The following is an 18,356-nucleotide window of genomic DNA, read 5'->3' as shown; positions in this document are numbered from 1 at the left end:
TTGTGATATAAAACCTTATTTTTGATATAAAAGATGTGATTTAGAATGAATATTTGTATATGTTAGTCGTGTTGCATTGATGCTTTGTGATCATTTACTTTAGGGTTGCAAGTAATATATAGCATTGTTTCAAAGTGAATGAGAGACTCCCTTAGGTAACCTCCTATGCAGCGCCTCGTTTACCCCGGTTCCTGTTGAGGTTGCATGATGCTTAGGGAATTTCGCCATCTCTATTTCACGCATCCAGGAGCTGGTCTAGGTGCCGAGGTGTCGAGGTTGGATGAATCTCATACATCCAGGAACAGTTCCAGGATCTCCAGCAAGGTGTTGTAACCTTGAACTAGCTCCACGTTCTCCACCTAGGTGTCTAGCCTTTACTATTTACTCTAGGCTGTCAAGTAATCGCTTGCACACAGATTTAGGGCACAGCTCGCTAGTTACTTCCCTTTTCACCCAAGTCTGGCATAAAATAGCGTCCTTCAAATAGAAGACACTGAAAGTTAAGTTCTAGGGATCTTCTGTAACCTCTTATTGTGAAGAAAGGCACTGGTCAACGAGCTAGTGAAGATAGGCTCTACTATCTTGCAACGTCAAGCTCTGATCTTATTGTGAACAGAGGCACGGGTCAACGAGCAAGTGAAGCTATTGAGGATAAGCTCTACTATCGCACAACAACAAGCTCTGGAAACCTACTGTAACATCTTATTGTGAACAGAGGCACATGCCAATGAGCTATTGAGGATAAACTCTACTATCGCAAAACAACAAGCTCTAGGAACCTACTGTAATGTCTTATTGTGAACGGAGGCACAGGCCAACAAGCTATTGAGGATAAACTCTACTATGTCACAAAATCAAGCTTTGGGAACCTGCTGTAATATCTTATTGTGAACAGAGGCACAGGCCAAGGAGCTATTGAGGATAAGCTCTACTATGTCACAACATCAAGCTCTGGGAACCTACTGTAACATCTTATTGTGAACAGAGGCACAAGCCACCAAGCTATTGAGGATAAGCTCTACTATGTCACAACATCAAGCTCTAGTAACCTACTGTAATGTCTTATTGTGAACGGAGGCACAGGCCAACAAGCTATTGAGGATAAACTCTACTATGTCACAAAATCAAGCTTTGGGAACCTGCTGTAATATCTTATTGTGAACGGAGGCACAGGCCAAGGAGCTATTGAGGATAAGCTCTACTATGTCACAACATCAAGCTCTGGGAACCTACTGTAACATCTTATTGGGAACAGAGGCGCATGCCAACAAGCTATTGAGGATAAGCTCTACTATGTCACAACATCAAGCTCTAGGAACCTACTGTAATGTCTTATTGTGAACGGAGGCACAGGCCAACAAGCTATTGAGGATAAGCTCTACTATGTCACAACATCAAGCTCTGGGAACCTGCTGTAATATCTTAATGTGAACGGAGGCACAGGCCAAGGAGCTATTGAGGATAAGCTCTACTATGTCAAAACATCAAGCTCTGGGAACCTACTGTAACATCTTATTGTGAACAGAGGCACAAGCCACCAAGCTATTGAGGATAAGCTCTACTATGTCACAACATCAAGCTCTAGTAACCTACTGTAATGTCTTATTGTGAAAGGAGGCACAGGCCAACAAGCTATTGAGGATAAACTCTACTATGTCACAAAATCAAGCTTTGGGAACCTGCTGTAATATCTTATTGTGAACGGAGGCACAGGCCAAGGAGCTATTGAGGATAAGCTCTACTATGTCACAACATCAAGCTCTGGGAACCTACTGTAACATCTTATTGGGAACAGAGGCACATGCCAACAAGCTATTGAGGATAAGCTCTACTATCTCACAACAGAAAGCTCTGGGAACCTACTGTAACATCTTATTGTGAACGGAGGCACATGCCAATGAGCTATTGAGGATAAACTCTACTATCGCAAAACAACAAGCTCTAGGAACCTACTGTAATGTCTTATTGTGAACGGAGGCACAGGCCAACGAGCTATTGAGGATAAGCTCTACTATAACACAACATCAAGCTCTGGGAACCTGCTGTAATATCTTATTGTGAACGGAGGCACAGGTCAAGGAGCTATTGAGGATAAGCTCTACTATGTCACAACATCAAGCTCTGGGAACCTACTGTAACATCTTATTGTGAACAGAGGCACATGCCAATGAGCTATTGAGGATAAACTCTACTATCGCAAAACAACAAGCTCTAGGAACCTACTGTAATGTCTTATTGTGAACGGAGGCACAGGCCAACGAGCTATTGAGGATAAGCTCTACTATAACACAACATCAAGCTCTGGGAACCTGCTGTAATATCTTATTGTGAACGGAGGCACAGGTCAAGGAGCTATTGAGGATAAGCTCTACTATGTCACAACATCAAGCTCTGGGAACCTACTGTAACATCTTATTGTGAACAGAGGCACATGCCAATGAGCTATTGAGGATAAACTCTACTATCGCAAAATAACAAGCTCTAGGAACCTACTGTAATGTCTTATTGTGAACGGAGGCACAGGCCAGCGAGCTATTGAGGATAAGCTCTACTATGTCACAACATCAAGCTCTGGGAACCTGCTGTAACATCTTATTGTGAACGGAGACACAAACCAACAAGCTATTGAGGATAAGCTCTACTATGTCACAACATCAAGCTCTAGGAACCTACTGTAATGTCTTATTGTGAACGGAGGCACAGGCCAACGAGCTATTGAGGATAAGCTCTACTATGTCACAACATCAAGCTCTGGGAACCTGCTGTAATATCTTATTGTGAACGGAGGCACAGGCCAAGGAGCTATTGAGGATAAGCTCTACTATCTCACAACAGAAAGCTCTGGGAACCTACTGTAATGTCTTATTGTGAACGGAGGCACAGGCCAACGAGCTATTGAGGATAAGCTCTACTATAACACAACATCAAGCTCTGGGAACCTACTGTAATGTCTTCTTGTGAACGGAGGCACAGGCCAACCAGCTAGGTAGGACACACTCGACTGTCTCACAATGTTTTATAAAATTCCACTGATCCCAGAAGCACACATTCGAACTTCCAGTGCTGAAACCATAGTGGAAGCAAATCTCAAATAATGCAGTGTGTTTTACACTAGAACACCCAAAGAAGTTATCATGAGGTTGCAGAAAACTCAAAATTCTGCAGTTATAATTGTGATAGATGTACCAGCACACAAACACATAGGCACACTTGTTAGATGTCTGTTCGCTGACCATTTATTACCTCCAGGACCTGTTCTAAGTTCTCCAGCTTGGCTTTAAGCTGGTGCTTCTCCTTCGTAGCTCATACACACACACACCCACGTGCTCGCAAACTGGTCAGACTTCTGTTCTCTGGCCATTTCTTACCTTCAAGACCTGCTCTAAAGCTTGGTTTCAAGCTGGAGCTTCTCCTTCCCCGCTCACACACACCCACCCTCGTACTGGTCAGACTTCTGTTCTTTGTCCATTTCTTACCTTCAGGACCTGCTCTAAGTTCTCCAGCTTGGCTTCAAGCTGGTGCTTCTCCTTCACAGCGTACACACACACACCCACCCTCGCACTGGTCAGACATCTGTTCTCTGACCATTTCTTACCTTCAGGACCTGCTCTAAAGCTTGGTTTCAAGCTGGAGCTTCTCCTTCCCCGCTCACACACACCCACCCTCGTACTGGTCAGACTTCTGTTCTTTGGCCATTTCTTACCTTCAGGACCTGCTCTAAAGCTTGGTTTCAAGCTGGAGCTTCTCCTTCCCCGCTCACACACACCCACCCTCGTACTGGTCAGACTTCTGTTCTTTGGCCATTTCTTACCTTCAGGACCTGCTCTAAGTTCTCCAGCTTAACTTCAAGTTGGTGCTTCTTCACAGCGTACACACACACACCCACCCTCGCACTGGTCAGACATCTGTTCTTTGGTCATTTCTTACCTTCAGGACCTGCTCTAGGTTCTCCACCTTGGTTTCAAGCTGGTGTTTCTCTTTCACCTCTCACACACACCCACCCTCATAGTGGTCAGACGTATGTTCTTTGGCCATTTCTTACCTTCAGGACCTGCTCTAAGTTCTCCAGCTTAACTTCAAGTTGGTGCTTCTTCACAGCGTACACACACACACCCACCCTCGCACTGGTCAGACATCTGTTCTTTGGTCATTTCTTACCTTCAGGACCTGCTCTAGGTTCTCCACCTTGGTTTCAAGCTGGTGTTTCTCTTTCACCTCTCACACACACCCACCCTCGCACTGGTCAGACATCTGTTCTTTGGCCATTTCTTACCTTCAGGACCTGCTCTAAGTTCTCCAGCTTGGCTTCAAGCTGGTGTTTCTCCTTCCCCGCTCACACACACCCACCCTCATAGTGGTCAGACTTCTGTTCTTTGGCCATTTCTTACCTTCAGGACCTGCTCTAAGTTCTCCAGCTTAACTTCAAGTTGGTGCTTCTTCACAGCGTACACACACACACCCACCCTCGCACTGGTCAGACATCTGTTCTTTGGTCATTTCTTACCTTCAGGACCTGCTCTAGGTTCTCCACCTTGGTTTCAAGCTGGTGTTTCTCTTTCACCTCTCACACACACCCACCCTCATAGTGGTCAGACGTATGTTCTTTGGCCATTTCTTACCTTCAGGACCTGCTCTAAGTTCTCCAGCTTAACTTCAAGTTGGTGCTTCTTCACAGCGTACACACACACACCCACCCTCGCACTGGTCAGACATCTGTTCTTTGGTCATTTCTTACCTTCAGGACCTGCTCTAGGTTCTCCACCTTGGTTTCAAGCTGGTGTTTCTCTTTCACCTCTCACACACACCCACCCTCGCACTGGTCAGACATCTGTTCTTTGGCCATTTCTTACCTTCAGGACCTGCTCTAAGTTCTCCAGCTTGGCTTCAAGCTGGTGTTTCTCCTTCCCCGCTCACACACACCCACCCTCATAGTGGTCAGACTTCTGTTCTTTGGCCATTTCTTACCTTCAGGACCTGCTCTAAGTTCTCCAGCTTGGCTTCAAGCTGGTACTTCTCCTTCACCGCCAAATTTCGCTCTTTGGTTACTATGACGAGGGTTTCCTTAAGTTGGTCATAGTCTGACTTTACCTAGAATAAATACAAACAAGACTTGTTAAAAAGGATTCACACAGCAAAGGACAAGGCATTCTAGTCAGGGCATGCACGGTGTAGACCTGTTAGGTGTTGCCTGCAGCTTAAAGGCCCAGGCTGTGAGTTGAGCCTCTGAGTGGAGCTACTAGTCCTTAGCCTCACACTTGCACTCTATGTACCTCTCGGATTCACTTCAAAAGACTCACATATTTGGACTGAATCCTTTATGAAAGGTCTGTATTGGTTATGGAGGCATACGGGTGCAACCATTGCAGTATAGGTATGTCACACAATCACTAAACGCCAGCGCCAACCTTTCCTTTACATGCCACATTGTGCATGGCTGGGGGCTGTGTTAGAGGCTTCTGAGTGGTTCACAAAGTGCTCAATTTGTAAAAAGATAAGTGCCAGGGCCCGCCCACATTTTTTCGAGCACTCCTGTGACCACTGCTGCCACCACCCACAGCTGCTCCCCACAGCATCGACATATTTGGGGTTACACTGCAGCCCGCACCTGCGCATTGTGGTTGATGGATGCAGTGACTATCATCACGTAATAATTAATGTGAGTCTGAGACATTAAGTGCTGGGGCTAAAAAATAAGTGCCAACGCGGGGCCCAGGCAAACACCCCCACAGATTAAGCACTGCACCTCTCACGTGATCTACAGTCTAAGGAAACTGGCTATTTGTCAGTATCCCAGCGGTGCACAGAGGGCCGGTTGGAGGCTGGACACTATTTGGACCAATCAGATTCACTTTAAAAGACAAGAGACAACCAGACTTGTTTATTTCATGGCTTTCAAACAGTAGCGACTGGGCTGCCGTGCACTTTAGTAGCACTGCAAATCAGAAGCACAAGCTGCAGCCTTCCTCCCTGAACATGTTCACGCAGTGCCTGGCCACCAACAGAACACGGGCAATAGCCATGATCCCTTTAGGTTTTGGCCACTTATAAGCAGAGATGGAAATGGGCCGGATTTCTATAGATGTGGAAATATTTGTCTCCCAGGATGCAAGGAATCTAAAAAGCTCAATACAAACACTGCACCCACAATGACCTGCTTTCTCTAGTGCTTTGAGATGAACTCCCAAGCTGTGAGGCGCTCTGCTCCACTTTGTGTTTTTTAATTTTAGTTTGTATGTTAGCACAGTGCAGTGAGATTAGCGTTAGGTGTCTGCAGACAGAGCAGTGAGTGGGACATTCAGAGTGGCTATGGTTTGTGGCATGTCCTGGGCAATTAGAAATGGGAGAGTGAATAAAGATGCATGCTGTGTGAAACAATGACTACGAGCAAGCAGACGTATCATCCATTTTTCTTTCACTCTTCTTTTGGTCTGCAAAGTACAGTTTAAAGCCCCGGGACTTTATCTCCCCTCCAGTACCTTGCATGCAAATAATTATAGGCTGAAATTCAGGATGGGCAAAGACTGCTAAAATCATATCTTTTTTTTTGTGCCCAACATGGTACTATAATGATTTATATCAGATTCTGTCTGGTTGTTGATTATGTGATTTGTGAATGTTTCAAGGCATCTCAATAACACTGTGTGCTATTTTAGCCCTGAGTATTTTTTGTACCCTTTTGACAAGCATATTACTTGCGTGCCATGACTCCACCCATAGTCCCGCCCCATCTCTCTGGCCCCTCCGCTTGTCCTGCACTGCAATACAGGGAGGATCCCAGAGTACAATCGTTCATTTCGAGCATTCATTACATCATCACGACATTCAATGAAAAATTATTTTCTTGGGGAAGTTCACGTTGCCTGCCTAGCAAAAAGTGTCTGCTATATCGATATAATAAAAATGCTATCAATTGATTGAAAACACTGCAAACATTCAATATTTAAAGTTGACTAAGCAATCGTGCAAATTAATAAGGGGTATCCTAGCAGTCTCTCTGCCAGACATTAGTCCTGGTTACGAGAGACTTACCCAGAGTCTTTAGCTCACTATCTTTCACAGAGGAGAAATATCCCAAACATATCAGTCTTTGTCCTGCCCTGGGGCAGTCCAGCACCGAAATGCTAGGCAATTCTCCTCTGAACAAAGTACCACAGCAACCCCATACACGTGTTTTGGTCTGGTTGGACCTCATTAGTAGGGAGGAGCTGTGCCTCTAAGAATAGTGAGCAAGAGGTCCACGTCTGGATTCCCCTAGTAATTTAGGGTGCGACCCAAAGTTACTTGCATATGCAAATTAACAAGGGGGGTCCTGGGAGTCCCTCTGCCAGACATTAGTCCTGGTTGTGAGAGACTTACCCAGAGTCTTTATCTCACTATCTTTCACAGAGAAGAAATATCCCAAACATATCAGTCTTTGTCCTGCCCTGGGGTATTCCAGCAAAGAAATGCTAGGCAATTCTCCTCTGAACAAGAGTACCAACACCAACCCCAGACACGTGTTTCGGGCTGGTTGGACATCATCAGTAGGGTGGAGCTGTGCCTCTCTAAGAATAGTGAGCAAGGGTGCACATCTGTATTCCCCTAGTAACTTACGGTGAGACCCAAAGTCACTTAAATTATGCAAATTAACAAGGGGGTTCCTGGGAGTCCCTCTGTCAGACATTAGTCCTGGTTTGGAGAGAGTAGGCAATTCTCCACGTGTCTGGAGTTACTGTTGGTACTCTTGTTCCGAGGAGAATTGCCTAGCATTTCGGTGCTGGACTGCCCCAGGGCAGGACAAAGACTGATATGTTTTGGATATTTCTCCTCTGTTTTGATTCCATATACAGCACCGCCACCTCCCCTTTCCCCTGGCACTTTTCCCCTCCGCCCTGCCCTGCACTTGCACAATCTCAATGTCACTTGGCCTAGTAAGATCGTTGTCTCTGCCTTCCCTCTGTTCCCCTTCCCTTGCCTCATCGTGTCTTGAAACACTTGTGTAAAGGTGCGTTACAAATGCCATATCATATCATATCATATCACCCCTCCTGTATTTTGATGCTAGAGATGAAGCCTGCAATTTTAATCCAAAAGCTGTCGGAATTCCTGCGGCGGAATTAACGCGTATGGTAATTCTGCCAGAATCCCCATGGAGTTCTATGCGTGCCAGAAATGGACATGGACACTGCCTTTCCCCCACTCCGTGGGGCCCACAGGACCAAGTGGCAGTCATGGTACAGGAGTTTCGCAGTATTTCCGCACATTTTCCATCAAATGATTGGGGGATTTTTCCTCCTTTCATGCAAATATATTTTGCAACTGACATAAATCTTGACCGTGCCTGTTAGGCCACGCCTTTAGTTGCATAGGTCGCCTCCTTATATAGTGCTCTTTAGTAACAGGCCACACCCCAAATCAAGCCTGCTTCCTATCCTTGTCTCGCCACCACCTGTGATTTTTCATCCCACTTACAACACTGCCTTTGGCACATTTTGTATGCAAAAGCTTTGTGGCGTACGATGTGCAGTGAGTGCTGCCTGTAGCGCCTTGAAACTGCGGCCCGAATCAGAACGCGCTGGCAGAATATTGCACTCCCAGGAACTATGATTGTATTGCATCATTGATAGAAACACATTGTGTATAGGTGCTATATAGATAAATAATCAATCAATCAATCAATCAATCAAAAGAGCTCCTGGAAACCATGGAAATGGCAGGGAGCGCTGCGTAGTGTGAATTCCAATAACATAGAATACGGGCTAGCCTGGTTGCCATTACCGAGCCAGAGATTCATGGGGGGGGGGGAAGACGTGACATTACTGGCAATTTGTAACTATTCCCAGTTCAATGTATGCCAATGATCAATAGCTGAGGCTTATCTGACATTTTCTAGAAGATGCTAAAAAATGCGACTTGACGCTGAAGCAACACACTTAAGGATGGTCACATCAGTAGCGAAAAGAGGCGCTTGGCCGCGTCCCACTGACTGATATCTAGGCCTGATTTTCTGTGTTGAGGGCTCCCATAAAGGCAGTCTGGGGGTAATGACAAAGAGCCCCACGCAGGCACACCATGCAGAGCCTTGCGCCTAGGATCTGGCACGCAACCATCCGCTGTACCAGAGAAACTCCACTCCAAATGGTGGCATTGAATGACTTCCCTAGCTCTGCTACAGAAGACTAGGGTAAGGATTGGCTAGAGGGGGCTTCTCTGGGCTCACTGAGCTTGTATTATCATGTATTGAAAAGGTTGTAACTACAACTAAACCAAGTAAAACAATAAAAAGTGTGCAGTGAGCAACCTGTATCTTGCGTTGCTGGTCACATCTGGCTCCCTGTGTGATATATGTCGGATCCAAGCACGGGTCCTATGTTTACGTTGGTGTCAAGGTTAAGGCTATTGCGACCTTTGTGGAATTAACGAAACTCTGGGACACTCTGCAAGACAATGGTTCGAATGCTCAATGCACGCTCTATGCCCACACACCACCGCGTGTGCACAGTAAACCCTGCTCAATGCACGTCCTATGCCCACGCCCCCAGTCCATGTGCATAATAAACCCTGCTCAATGCACGTCATATGCCCACGCCCCCACCCCATGTGCACAGTAAACGCTGCTCAATGCACATCCTATGCCCACGCCCCCACCCCATGTGCACAGTGAACCCTGCTCAATGCACGTCCTATATGCCCACACCCCACCCCATGTGCATAGTAAACCCTGCTCAATGCACATCATATGCCCACGCCCCTATCCCATGTGCACAGTAAACCCTGCTCAATGCACGTCCTATGCCCACTCCCCACCCCATGTGCACAGTAAACCCTGCTCAATGCACGTCCTATGCCCACGCCCCACCCCATGTGCACAGTAAACCCTGCTCAATGCACGCTCTATGCCCACACACCACCGCATGTGCACAGTAAACCCTGCTCAATGCACGTCCTATGCCCACGCCCCCAGTCAATGTGCATAATAAACCCTGCTCAATGCACATCATATGCCCACGCCCCCACCCCATGTGCACAGTAAACGCTGCTCAATGCACATCCTATGCCCACGCCCCCACCCCATGTGCACAGTAAACCCTGCTCAATGCACATCCTATATGCCCACACCCCACCCCATGTGCATAGTAAACCCTGCTCAATGCACATCCTATGCCCACGCCCCCAACCCATGTGCATAGCAAACCCTGCTCAATGCACGTCCTATGCCCATACCCCACCCATGTGCACAGTAAACCCTGCTCAATGCACATCCTATGCCCACGCCCCCACCCCATGTGCATATAAACCCTGCTCAATACACGTCCTATGCCCACGCCCCCACCCATGTGGACAGTAAACCCTGCTCAATGCACATCCTATGCCCATGCCCCCACCCCATGTGCACAGTAAACCCTGCTCAATGCACGTCCTATGCTCATGCCGCCACCCATGTGCACAGTAAACCCTGCTCAATGCACGTCCTATGCCCACGCCCCACCCCATGTGCACAGTAAACCCTGCTCAATGCACGTCCTATGCCCATGCTACCACCCATGTGCACAGTAAACCCTGCTCAATGCACGTCCTATGCCCACGCCCCACCCCATATGCACAGTAAACCCTGCTCAATGCACGTCCTATACCCACACCCCCACCCATGTGCACAGTAAACCCTGCTCAATGCACGTCCTATGCCCACGCCCCACCCCATGTGCACAGTAAACCCTGCTCAATGCACGTCCTATGCCCACGCCCCACCCATGTGCACAGTAAACCCTGCTAAATGCACGTCCTATACCCACACCCCCACCCATGTGCACAGTAAACCCTGCTCAATGCACGTCCTATACCCACGCCCCCACCCATGTGCACAGTAAACCCTGCTCAATACACGTCCTATGCCCACGCCCCCACCCTAAGTGCACAGTAAACCCTGCTCAATGCACATCCTATGACCACGCCCCCACCCTAAGTGCACAGTAAACCCTGCTCAATGCACGTCCTATGCCCAAGCCCCCACCCTAAGTGCACAGTAAACCCTGCTCAATGCACGTCCTATGCCCACGCCCCACCCCATGTGCACAGTAAACCCTGCTCAATGCATGTCCTATGCCCACGCCCCCACCCCATGTGCACAGTAAACCCTGCTCAATACACGTCCTATGCCCACGCCCCCACCCATGTGCACAGTAAACCCTGCTCAATGCATATCCTATGCCCACGCCCCACCCCATGTGCGCAGTAAACCCTGCTCAATGCACGTCCTATACCCACACCCCCACCCATGTGCACAGTAAACCCTGCTCAATGCACGTCCTATGCCCATGCCCCACCCCATGTGCACAGTAAACCCTGCTCAATGCACGTCCTATGCCCACGCCCCCACCCCATGTGCACAGTAAATCCTGCTCAATTCACGTCCTATGCCCACGCCCCCACCCATGTGCACAGTAAACCCTGCTCAATGCACGTCCTATACCCACGCCCCACCCCATGTGCACAGTAAACCCTGCTCAATGCACGTCCTATGCCCACGCCCCACCCCATGTGCACAGTAAACCCTGCTCAATGCACGTCCTATGCCCACGCCCCACCCCATGTGCACAGTAAACCATGCTCAATGCACGTCCTATGCCCACGCCCCACCCCATGTGCACAGTAAACCCTGCTCAATGCACGTCATATGCCCACGCCCCACCCCATGTGCACAGTAAACCCTGCTCAATGCATGTCCTATGCCCACGCCCCTACCCATGTGCACAGTAAACCCTGCTCAATGCACGTCCTATGCCCACGCCCCACCCCATGTGCACAGTAAACCCTGCTCAATGCACGTCCTATGCCCACGCCCCACCCCATGTGCACAGTAAACCATGCTCAATGCACGTCCTATGCCCACGCCCCACCCCATGTGCACAGTAAACCCTGCTCAATGCACGTCATATGCCCACACCCCACCCCATGTGCACAGTAAACCCTGCTCAATGCACATCCTATGCCCATGCCCCCACCCATGTGCACAGTAAACCCTGATCAATGCACGCTCTATGCCCACACACCACCGCATGTGCACAGTAAACCCTGCTCAATGCACGTCCTATACCCACACCCCCACCCATGTGCACAGTAAACCCTGCTCAATGCACGTCCTGTGCCCACGCCCCACCCTATGTGCACAGTAAACCCTGCTCAATGCACGTCCTGTGCCCACGCCCCACCCCATGTGCACAGTAAACCCTGCTCAATGCACGTCCTGTGCCCACGCCCCACCCCATGTGCACAGTAAACCCTGCTCAATGCACGTCCTGTGCCCACGCCCCACCCCATGTGCACAGTAAACCCTGCTCAATGCACGTCCTGTGCCCACACCCCACCCCATGTGCACAGTAAACCATGCTCAATGCACGTCCTGTGCCCACGCCCCACCCCATGTGCACAGTAAACCCTGCTCAATGCACGTCATATGCCCACGCCCCCACCCCATGTGCACAGTAAACCCTGCTCAATGCACGTCCTATATGCCCACACCCAACCCCATGTGCATAGTAAACCCTGCTCAATGCACATCATATGCCCACGCCCCCATCCCATGTGCACAGTAAACCCTGCTCAATGCACGTCCTATGCCCACGCCCCACCCCATATGCACAGTAAACCCTGCTCAATGCACTTCCTATGCCCACGCCCCACCCCATGTGTACAGTAAACCCTGCTCAATGCACGCTCTATGCCCACACACCACTGCATGTGCACAGTAAACCCTGCTCAATGCACGTCCTATGCCCACGCCCCCAGTCCATGTGCATAATAAACCCTGCTCAATGCACGTCATATGCCCACGCCCCACCCCATGTGCACAGTAAACGCTGCTCAATGCACATCCTATGCCCACGCCCCCACCCCATGTGCATAGTAAACCCTGCTCAATGCACATCCTATGCCCACGCCCCCACCCCATGTGCACAGTAAACCCTGCTCAATGCACATCCTATATGCCCACACCCCACCCCATGTGCATAGTAAACCCTGCTCAATGCACATCCTATGCCCACGCCCCCAACCCATGTGCATAGTAAACCCTGCTCAATGCACGTCCTATGCCCATACCCCACCCATGTGCAGAGTAAACCCTGCTCAATGCACATCCTATGCCCACGCCCCCACCCCATGTGCATATAAACCCTGCTCAATACACGTCCTATGCCCACGCCCCCACCCATGTGGACAGTAAACCCTGCTCAATGCACATCCTATGCCCATGCCCCCACCCCATGTGCACAGTAAACCCTGCTCAATGCACGTCCTATGCTCATGCCGCCACCCATGTGCACAGTAAACCCTGCTCAATGCACGTCCTATGCCCATGCTGCCACCCATGTGCACAGTAAACCCTGCTCAATGCACGTCCTATGCCCACGCCCCACCCCATGTGCACAGTAAACCCTGCTCAATGCACGTCCTATACCCACACCCCCACCCATGTGCACAGTAAACCCTGCTCAATGCACGTCCTATGCCCACGCCCCACCCCATGTGCACAGTAAACCCTGCTCAATGCACATACTCTGCCCACGCCCCACCCATGTGCACAGTAAACCCTGCTCAATGCACGTCCTATACCCACACCCCCACCCATGTGCACAGTAAACCCTGCTCAATGCACGTCCTATGCCCACGCCCCACCCCATGTGCACAGTAAACCCTGCTCAATGCACATACTCTGCCCACGCCCCACCCATGTGCACAGTAAACCCTGCTAAATGCACGTCCTATACCCACACCCCCACCCATGTGCACAGTAAACCCTGCTCAATGCACGTCCTATGCCCACACCCCCACCCATGTGCACAGTAAACCCTGCTCAATGCACGTCCTATGACCACGCCCCCACCCTAAGTGCACAGTAAACCCTGCTAAATGCACGTCCTATGCCCACGCCCCACCCTAAGTGCACAGTAAACCCTGCTCAATGCACGTCCTATGCCCACGCCCCACCCCATGTGCACAGTAAACCCTGCTCAATGCATGTCCTATGCCCACGCCCCCACCCCATGTGCACAGTAAACCCTGCTCAATACACGTCCTATGCCCACGCCCCCACCCATGTGCACAGTAAACCCCGCTCAATGCACGTCCTATGCCCACGCCCCACCCCATGTGCGCAGTAAACCCTGCTCAATGCACGTCCTATACCCACACCCCCACCCATGTGCACAGTAAACCCTGCTCAATGCACGTCCTATGCCCACGCCCCACCCCATGTGCACAGTAAACCCTGCTCAATGCACGTACTATGCCCACGCCCCCACCCCATGTGCACAGTAAATCCTGCTCAATTCACGTCCTATGCCCACGCCCCCACCCATGTGCACAGTAAACCCTGGTCAATGCACGTCCTATGCCCACGCCCCACCCCATGTGCGCAGTAAACCCTGCTCAATGCGCGTCCTATACCCACACCCCCACCCATGTGCACAGTAAACCCTGCTCAATGCACATCCTATGCCCACGCCCCACCCCATGTGCACAGTAAACGCTGCTCAATGCACGTCCTAGGCCCACGCCCCACCCCATGTGCACAGTAAACCCTGCTCAATGCACGTCCTATGCCCACGCCCCACCCCATGTGCACAGTAAACCCTGCTCAATGCACGTCCTATGCCCACGCCCCACCCCATGTGCACAGTAAACCCTGCTCAATGCACGTCCTATGCCCACGCCCCACCCCATGTGCACAGTAAACCCTGCTCAATGCATGTCCTATGCCCATGCCCCCACCCATGTGCACAGTAAACCCTGCTCAATGCACGTCCTATGCCCACGCCCCACCCCATGTGCACAGTAAACCCTGCTCAATGCACATCCTATGCCCACGCCCCACCCCATGTGCACAGTAAACCATGCTCAATGCACATCCTATGCCCACGCCCCACCCCATGTGCACAGTAAACCCTGCTCAATGCACGTCATATGCCCACGCCCCACCCCATGTGCACAGTAAACCCTGCTCAATGCACATCCTATGCCCACGCCCCCACCCATGTGCACAGTAAACCCTGCTCAATGCACGCTCTATGCCCACACACCACCACATGTGCACAGTAAACCCTGCTCAATGCACGTCCTATACCCACACCCCCACCCATGTGCACAGTAAACCCTGCTCAATGCACGTCCTATGCCCACGCCCCACCCCATGTGCACAGTAAACCCTGCTCAATGCACGTCCTATACCCACACCCCCACCCATGTGCACAGTAAACCCTGCTCAATGCACGTCCTATGCCCACGCCCCACCCCATGTGCACAGTAAACCCTGCTCAATGCACGTCCTGTGCCCACGCCCCACCCCATGTGCACAGTAAACCCTGCTCAATGCACGTCCTATGCCCACGCCCCACCCCATGTGCACAGTAAACCCCGCTCAATGCACGTCCTATGCCCACGCCCCACCCCATGTGCACAGTAAACCCCGTGCAGGATCTGCTCCAGAGTCTTTCCTTCTCTTTGAAATGAAAGCTGCACTTGGTGCACCTGCTTAATGACTCCAGCTGACACATCATGTTTATTTGCTTTTATAACCCACCAAACCATCTCTGCAGCCTAGTTAAGTCGTTTGCACATTTCTGTTGTTTTTTTTTAATTGCTAGCTTCCATAACCCCAAACTCAGGGTTATTCCAGAAGGATCTTTGCAGGGGAGAGTCTTAAATGTTGCTCTTACGGGGAATCCGTTTTGGAGAGGCTGAAAGAGGCGCAGAGGAACCACTGGGAATCCTGCTATGTTTTTGCCGCCTGTGTGCACTGCTGCTGCCTCCCTCGAGCAGTGACTGGTGTTTACTTTCACGGGATACTGCACAGTGCGAGAGCAAGACTCCCAAAATGGCGGCCTCCAGCTTCACTGACTGACAGTGGCGGCAGCGGCCTACAGGCGCTGTGATAGGCAGGACACGTGCAATGGCTGCTGCTGTGACACCTGTTGTCATCCTCTCAGGAACACTTCACACCAGCAGGAAGGCAGAGCTGCCATTCTGTCGGCGCCGCTGTCAGGTTCCGCGCACATCAGCGCTCTCGCTGCCTCCGCTGCTCGCGAACCTTTCCAGGGCGAACAAATGCTTTTTGCTGCATCAAGTGATGATTGCAATTAAACACTTGTGATCTACCCCTCACCCTGATCTGTGGAAGACTCATCCATGCCACCCGGTCAGCGGGTTGAGTCGTTATTAATTGTAGGGTTGGAATAGTGCTCGAATCCAAAATCTATCCCAGTCATGGGGCATGGGCAGTTTCTGTTCATGTGCTTAAGTGGCTGGTATTTTTGGTGTGGGCCATTAGGTGGCGTTTGCGACACCTATCAGCCAAAACTATTCCATTGGAGTTCAGATAGGGGGGCCCCGGGGTGGACCGGGAACCCAAAAAGGCCCTTCCCGGAATGACATTTGAGGAGGGACACAGAGTCTGCAGGTGTTGTTTGGCTATTTGCCCCCCCCCCCCACACCCCCCTTGCCTGCCCATGGCCATGCTAATAGTTAAGGACATTCTCTCCCTTTCCTGCTAAATCCAACCCAAAACACATCCTCATGGGAACTCTGAGATCGCTTTCATCAAGCCTTAGCATCAGGCTTTGCACTCAAAGTGCCTGCCAGTGTTTGTTCAAAGCAGTCTTCTGAGAGTTAATGACTTAATTGGAGTTGTAAACACACTGTCTTACCAGACCTGCCTTCAGCCTATCGATGCCACTGAAATCCTGTGAAATCCTGATAATAACGGTTTCTGTTTAGGTAAAGCTATGCAGCACACCTTGAAAATCTGCTACTAGCATCTTGAGGAGAGAATGGCGGGTGATAATGTAACTTGTGGGGCTTGTACTAGTAGCTTTGGGTGCTCTGCAGCACCATGCAGATGCATGTTAACCTGTCACTTTGGACAGTGGAGTGTTATGTTACTGGGGCTTGCCACAGTGCACCGTTTGACGCATACATGGAATCTTTGGTGGACAAAGGCAGGGCGCGTTTCTTTTTATTTTAAGGAGACAAGTCTCCCTAGGACCAAAGGCTGGAGTGAGAGCCTGTGCAGCTGAGCACTAGAATGCAGACTTGTGCAGCATTGCACTGGCTGGTTATTATCCGGTTCCTGTTGGTTTTGCACTGCATTTGTCATCACACTTCCCACAACCGGCTTCACAATATGTACCTGAATTCTGTAGCAGAATTGAAACATGCCCTACTGCCAATCAAGTCAATGAACCGCTTCGGCTGAGTTCCGACCTATGTTATGTGGCTGTGTTTTCATGTCCTCCCATGTCACTTCCGGAGGTATTGTACAGTCGTTGTGCTAATTTGTCACCACACTTATTTGTTTTGGCTATTAGGTGGTGCTCATAAGATGACAACTATAATATTGGAATATGAGAGGAGATAGATGGGAAATTGGAAGGGACACAGAGCTTATGGATGTTGTTTGCTTTATTACACACCCATTGATTAGCCATGGCCATGCTAATCCCCATAGCCGTTCCCACCCCCAGCCGGCTGTTCCCTACCAAAAACTCATCTTTGAGCTAGCTCTATCATGCAGTAACATCAATTTATGTGCTGTAAATATCCTGACAGTGTTATTTCAAAGCAGGCTTCTTAGAACAAATGGCGTAATTGGAGATGTAAATATACTACTGCTGTAATACACATGTCTTAAACAGGAGAGCCTTCAGCCATTTGATTTATAATAGCATGTGTATCCTTGCATCTGTTCCTTGCACCGAAGTCTTGGTAAAAAACAAACATCGAAGAAACATCATTTTGGGCTTTTATGTAGATATTACGTAGACACCTGCCAGGCAAAGCTGTCATATGCCCAGGTACTCACATCATTTTACATCTGGTACCTCCTTATGTCTATGGAGCACCATTATGGCAGTGCTTATTCCATGCCTACTCAAACCTAAAACTGTTGTCTTTGCCAAAGCTTGTTTTCTATGGACTTCAGCAATACAAGTGATTGTCTCAGCAGCATGATGAGGAATGTTGCAACTCTTGACAAACCTGGAAGGAGGCTGACGCACCAGCTAGCTAGGAGGTGTAGAGTTCTCTGGATGCAAGGTAAAGGGTCTTGCAAGGCAAGGAGTTCTGGAATCACATGTTAAACTGCCGCAACTGACACTTAATAGTGAATTGAAATAATGCACTTGCTTTTTCAGATTATTTTCATGGCCATTTTCTCCCTGACGTTCAGTCATGAACTAATAAGAGAACCTGTATATCCCACCATGTGCATTTAGTGCACTGATGCAGGGTACACGTATGGGCACCTGCGTGTAGACGTACATTTCAAAATAGGTGGCCATCTGCCAATGAAACAGATTTATGTTAAACTGCCTAAAATATGAGTT

General features: G+C 49.7%; 1 protein-coding gene across 23 annotated transcripts in view; it reads right to left on the bottom strand.

Moving 5' to 3' along the window:
* The window catches only part of RIMBP2 (RIMS binding protein 2), a 2,252,680-nt gene that overhangs the window by 907,171 nt on the left and 1,327,153 nt on the right, over nt 1-18,356 (bottom strand). For 20 of the 23 annotated variants that reach the window (XM_069620091.1, XM_069620095.1, XM_069620096.1 and 17 more), the window contains one exon: nt 4,966-5,088. In XM_069620091.1, the coding sequence (XP_069476192.1) occupies nt 4,966-5,088 (123 nt within the window). Of the gene's footprint in view, nt 1-3,476; nt 3,531-3,595; nt 3,604-3,927; nt 3,973-4,965; nt 5,089-18,356 lie in introns of those variants that run through there. The other 3 variants (XM_069620104.1, XM_069620105.1, XM_069620103.1) reach the window with 3 other exon arrangements.

This window comes from Ambystoma mexicanum, chromosome 10 (assembly GCF_040938575.1).
Source record: "Ambystoma mexicanum isolate Mex_15411 chromosome 10, UKY_AmexF1_1, whole genome shotgun sequence".
NCBI classification, from domain to species: Eukaryota; Metazoa; Chordata; class Amphibia; order Caudata; family Ambystomatidae; genus Ambystoma; species Ambystoma mexicanum.
Note: the sequence above shows the minus strand (reverse complement) of the source record. Positions and strands in the feature narration are given on the sequence as shown.